At 58.0% G+C, this 6,000-nt stretch overlaps 1 protein-coding gene across 8 annotated transcripts in view; it reads right to left on the bottom strand.

The window, feature by feature from the left end:
* Positions 1–295: 295 nt before the first annotated feature.
* The window catches only part of EEFSEC (eukaryotic elongation factor, selenocysteine-tRNA specific), a 266,024-nt gene continuing 260,319 nt past the window's right edge, over positions 296–6,000 (bottom strand). For all 8 annotated transcript variants that reach the window (XM_038565476.1, XM_038565470.1, XM_038565471.1 and 5 more), the window contains one exon: positions 296–764. In XM_038565476.1, coding sequence (XP_038421404.1) covers positions 605–764 — 160 coding nt within the window. In that variant the 3' untranslated portion in view covers positions 296–604. The remainder of the gene's footprint in view (positions 765–6,000) is intronic.

The raw sequence follows: 6,000 nt of genomic DNA, 5'->3' as shown, positions 1-6,000 counted from the left end.
TCCACAGCTTGGGGAGGGTAGGCCCGACACCCAAGGCCGGACGCCTCCACCCCAGACGTAGGACCTACCTCCCACTTGCCTCTGCCCTGATGCCCTGGCTGGGCACTCGCGGCTCCCCAGCACTCCAGGGGTGCCCTTCCTGGCAGAGCTCTCGCTGGCCATGGCTGTCTAGAGAACCCCCTGGACTCAGGCCCCTGGGCTCTGGTCCCTCCCCTGAACCCTGCCGATTCCAGATACGCCCCTTGGGCACAGGCTGGCCTGCTCCCCGGTGAAGTCATAGAGTCCAGCAGACCAGGCCGGCACCATGGGACATTTATTTACAGCTGGGAAGTGCCAGGCCACCTGGGGCACGGTGTGGATGGGCCCTCATAGGGCTGCCAGCTCAGTGGCTGGAAACATTGGCCACCAGCCCGTGGGAGGGTGCCGGCACTGGTGCCGCTCCCACTGTAGCCCCGGGCTCCTTGCCAGGCCTGGGAGCCTGCGTCTGCAGGGTCATGGGGAGGGACATACTGCAAGAGGTCGAGGCACATCTGGGGCCTGGGCAAGGGGTCCTGGGGGAGGTCACTGGGACACTCAGGGAGACTGGACCATGCGCTTGTGGGTGTCAAAGACATAACGCTTGAAAGACAGGCTGAGGGCCACGTGTTGTGCAGGCTCGGGCCGCTCGGCCACCTCCTCCTGCTTGGCTGCTTCCCCTCGGCCAGCTCGGCCCCGCTTCTTGAGGGTGGGCGTCAGGATCCTCTTGGACTCGGGGCCGAGGCCACCTGCAAGGCACAGGAGAGCCTGTTACTCCGTCCACTCACTGCCCTGCACGGGCACTCACTCCCATTGACTCATCTCCGAATCTCCTCACCGCAGCTCAGCAACACCCTCACACCCTCCTAGGCTGAGCCAGGACCCAGGTGCCACCCTGGGCTCACCCGCTTCTCCCCCCTCACCCGCTTCTCTTCCCCTCACCCGAGGCCTATGGTCCACTTTTACATCCCGGCCCCTACTCCACCGTGCTAGATTGTGTCAAAGGCCTGTCCAGCTTGGAGCTCAGCTCCCCATCTCTGTCTCCTGGGCCCCCGCCCACCATTCACTCTGCACTAGGGCTCCTATGGAGATCAGCCCCACACTTGGTGGCCCTGTCCCTCTCCTGCTGTTTCCCAGAACACTCATGTTAAAACATACACAGTGAAGCTTGACTTGGGGACTCCCTGGGGCTGGTGCTTCCCAATTGCCCCTGGAGACCCACTCTCTACTCCTCTGTATGCCGGGGAGGCTGACCTCTGCAGAGGGCATGTGGGCTCCTGTGCCCTCTGGCTTCTGGTTGGGTTCAGCCAATGAGAGCCCCAGTGGACAGATGGTGGGCAGAGAGAGCAGCTGGGATGTTGAGTCCTGCTCCCTAAGGCTGTCACTCCTGTTGGGGATCCTTCTCCCTGGGCTTTCATACATGCTGTCCCTCCAGCCCCAAGCAGGGTGGGAACAGCCCCCACTGCTTTCCACCATGTCTCACTGGCACCTTTATTTTTATTTTTTTTTATTATTTATTATTTTTTCTTAACTGGCACCTTTAAATGACAGCCTTCTGTCACTCCCTCCACCATGCACTGTATGCAGACTTCATATTCACCCTCTCCAGCCAAATGATTGAGTGGAAACCAGTTTCCTGTTGACACCCTAAGGCCAACCCCAACTCTTCCATTACGTTTGTGCTGTCCCTGCAGCCTGGAGGAGCACGTGACCATTCCTGGCTTCCCTGTTGTCACACATATCAGCCTCTGCATATGCTGTTCTCTCTGCCTGAACACCCTTCCCCACCTTGCCAGTGGAAGAAGTTCCACTCATCCTGGAGGACCAGGCTGCAATCCTTGAATATCAGGCTTTCTCTGGGGCTTGTCTTTATGAGGAAACTGCTTGGTAGCAGCATGGTGCAGCCTCTTTGTAGGCTGCTGGCCAGGGTGAGTGCTTGGCTGCTTCAAACATAGTGGTGGAGGCTCTGCCTCCCTCAAGGCTGTGACCAGGCCTCAGACTAGCTCTGCACCCTGAAAGGCTGCTCACAACCCTGCTGGGGGAACCTGGTGGGAGCAAGCTGGCAGGGCTGTGGCGCGGGTGAGCTGAGGGGGCAGTGAGACTTGCATGGGGCAAGGAGGCCCAGTGGGCAGCAATAACTACTGGGAGAGCTGGGAACACGGCATTCATTCCCTGACGAGGGGCAAGTAAGTGTGGAGATCCAATGATCTTGCCAAAAGAGGGACCTGGCAGGTCTGCATCCACCTACTTACTTCTATAATGCACAGAAGGACTGCACTGGACAGTGGACCTAGAAGCTGGGTGTCCAAAGTTGGTGGGAAGTTGGGGGGCAGGCACCAGGCAGGGGGCTTCCCTCCCAGCATGCCCTGCTACACCCCGGTCTACCAGCACCTCAGGGGCCTCCTCCTTTGCCCCACCCAGCTGGGTGCTAGCAGCTGTCTCCTTGAGAAGAGAAGCCAGACATGACACTCTGGTGTCAAGCTTTGCTTGACATGCCTCAACCAGGTGGGGAGCTCTGGGTGGCAGGGGCATGTGGATTATTCTTCTCAGACCAAGCACTTTTGCGTGTTTGCTGAAGCAGCCCCTTCATCTTACAGTTGAGGAAATGGAGCCCCAAAGAGGGCACGGACTCACTCCAGGCCCCACAGTGAGTCAGGAAGCGCGAGGTTTTGAACTCTGGACTTGCACCTGATGGCAAATGCAGGTTACTGCCCCCCAGCCCATCACCTGGCGGGGGCCCACCTTTGGCTGGCTCTGGAAAACGGTTCTGCGGGGGAACACAGGCTGTGAGAGCGTCCCGGGTGTTTAGAAGCGTGACCAGCTGGCTGCTTTAAGGGACACTGTAGAGTCTGCCAGGGATAGCTCTGCTTCCTGTTAAGAGAGACTCAGTCTCCCTGTCCACAGGTAGGGGTGAGACTGCTGGCCTCTCAAAAACCCAGGAAGGTTGGGACCAGCAGCTGATGCGACAGGGCTCTGGGATACCAGGGGCCTGCAGGACCTTTACCGAGGGGAATCGTCCTCTGCCTGGGCAGCACGGTGTCTGGTGGCAAGCTCCACACCCAGCTGGTCTGTGCACCTCCTGGGAGGGGGCGTGGGAATGGCCCTGGGCCAGGGCCCCAAGCTAGCTCGAGGCCTGCAGGTATATGCCTCCCTCAATCGGCACCCCGGCCTTCCTTCTGCAAACAGAGAAGGTGGCTGGCACCAGACCCTGACAAATGGCATGGGCAGCCTGTCTCCCTCTGGTGCCAGGAGGTCTGATGGCTGCAGAGGTGCAGGGCTCCCCGGCGTCTGTGCTGGGCTGGGGAGACAGGCGTGGCCCAATCGGCGGTCCATCTCGCCCAGGCTGGCTCTCGTTACACACAGTGCATACCTCACAGGGCCCAAAGCAGGCAGAGCCAGAAAAATCTCTCTGGCACTGGTGAAGATGCGGCCATTTAATTGGTCTTCTGAGATGGTCAGTCTCATTTCCCTCTGCTCCATTTGGGGGTGGCCTGGACACAATGCCCAGAAAGCCTCCCCAATAGGTGAAGCTGTGGATTTGTGGCAAATGTCATTGGGAGCTGCTTTGTTAACAGTGGCCTTTCTCTCTTAGCCAGACAGCAGTTGGAGGGAAAGGAAGGGCAGTTCAGGATGCCGGTGGTCGGAGCTGTTGCCCACCCCAAGCTTCTCCCTACCTACCCCTGCATCGTTCCCTGGAAAACATTCACACAACACTCCTGGACTGTAGACAATGGAGGTGAATATGCAGATCACGGACTTTACGAGTCTGAGAAGGGGCAGGGAGGAAACAAGCCAGCAAGATAATTCAGATAGCCACCAAGACGATCAAGGAAACAAAACTGCCGTGTCACCAGGAGGGGAGGGCAGCCAGGTCGCATGTGCCCAGGGCAGGCTTTTCTGATGAAGAGCTCCAAACGGGAGCCAGATGACAGGGAGATCCTGGGCAAGGGTCTGCAAGCAAAGGGAGTCTGAGTGCCAAGTCTTGGAATGAGCATCACGATGCTTGAGTGCCGATGAGGACATGTGGCCACATGCTAGTAGGGCTGCAGGGTGACTGCAGCTTACCATGTCCATATAATGCATTCTGCGTACCATGCTCTTTGAGTACCCAAACCAGGGAGGGTCCCAGAGACCTCTGGGGACTCAGAGTGGTGAGGGAGGCCGCCAAATGCCAACTATCCATCTGCCTGGGACCCACCAGGACTCCTGACACTTCCTGTAGGCCTCAGGGACATCATCCTGTGCTTGTGGAGCTACCACCCTCTCTTCGGGGCCTGTCTCTGAAGCACCCCTTGGTAGGCCACATGGGTCAGGTACCCATGTGTGGCCCCATCTGGGATGGCCCCCGACGTGGGGAGTGTGTTTGGAGCCCCTGGACTCTGACTCCTGCATCGCTCTCCTCCTACCCGACCTGGCCTGTATTGCGTCTCTGAACCGTTCCCCTCACCCCAACACATCAGGTGCATTCCCACCTCGGCGCCTTGGCATTCACTGGTTCCTCTGCTGGAAGATCTGCCCCAGAAGTTCCAATGGCCCCCAGGTCCACCTCCTTCTAATCACTGTGCAAATGTCACCTCTTGGTGAGGCCTTCCTGATTACCTTCTCCCCTTCTGCCCTGACCCCTCCTACCCAGCTCTGTTTTTTTCCAATAGCTATGATTACCTCCCAACATAACGCTGTAATTTCCTCTTTCTTCTGTCCTCTGCCCCTGCTAAAATACAGGTTCTACCACAGCAGGGATTTTGTCTCTCCGTGCACTGCTGGAAGCCCAGTACCTAGAGCGATCCCTGGCTCAGAGAGGGCCTCAAAGAATACCACCGAACGAATCAGCACTGGATAGGACCCTGCTGGACAAGCATTGGCTACTAAGCTCCCTCAATGGCACCGTGTGGACCCAGCCCCTTCCAGGGGTTCAGTCCTAACCAGGCACCTGAAGTTTGTCCACACAGATGTTGCCATGTACGCAGGCACTTAACCTTCACAGCACAGTGTGGAAGACACTGAGGCCTAGGCCAGTAACTGGCCCCAGGTCACATAGGTCTGGAGAGACAGAGCAGGACTTGTTGAGGCTACCCGGTTCCAAGGTCTGCGTGCATCATGGAGAAGGTACGTGGCCTATGAAGTTACAGGGGCACTGAGACCCCCAGGAGAGCAGTCAGGATAGGACTAGCGTGCATTTGCTGTGGCAAAATATTCTGGGAGATGAAATGACACCTGATAAGTGTTTATATAAAGACAAACTTACGAGTTAATTGAAAAAAACACCCCACAGGAATACAAATTGTTGGAAGAGTCCTGCTCTAACTCTGGGATGCATAAAGAAAAGACTTTCAGGAGACTATCTGCTAGGCTGTCAGGGATCAGGAATAAGTCACACGCAATGCTTTCTTCCACCTACTTCTTTCTGTTTCCCAAGATTTCTACTGTGAACCTGGGCACTCACAGGCCGCGTACCAGGGGCCACTGGCATGACCTCCTGCACCCAGGCCCGAGCCCAGAGGAAGCGCAGTGCCACCCAGTGCACTCTGGCTGCTGAATGCATGGGCACACGGGGAAGCAGGGGGAGGGTAAGAGGACTGCAGAGGGCTGGGCAGGGGAGGAAGAGGCAGGTGGGGAGGAGCTGTCCCCCTGGGCCACGTCTGTCCCCACGTCCTGGTTAGGGCTCTCAGAGTTGCTGTGGGCCAGGAAGCTCACTGGCTCTCTAGGCCAGCGGTGTCATCTCTGCAGTGATCTGGCTCTGCCCGGTGAAGGGCAGGCAGAGCACAACCTCAGGCCATGCTTATGGCTCCCTGGCCACTGGAAGTCCTGGATTTCTGAGGCCATTGCTCTGTGAGGTGCAGTCACTGGGAGGCACAGGCTGAGGGCACTGCTCTCCACAACCTCCAGAGGGTCCCCCCTGCTCCCTGCCCTTGCTGCCCTGTCCTGGCATGGAAGGCCTCCGGGGCACTGCCGGGGGACCTCCTCCCTGGTCCTGCCCCCAGCTGT

The sequence above is a fragment of the Canis lupus genome, chromosome 20 (genome assembly GCF_011100685.1).
Source record: "Canis lupus familiaris isolate Mischka breed German Shepherd chromosome 20, alternate assembly UU_Cfam_GSD_1.0, whole genome shotgun sequence".
NCBI classification, from domain to species: domain Eukaryota; kingdom Metazoa; phylum Chordata; class Mammalia; order Carnivora; family Canidae; genus Canis; species Canis lupus.
The sequence above is the reverse complement of the archived record's forward strand: the minus strand, read 5'-3'. Positions and strand labels throughout refer to the sequence as shown.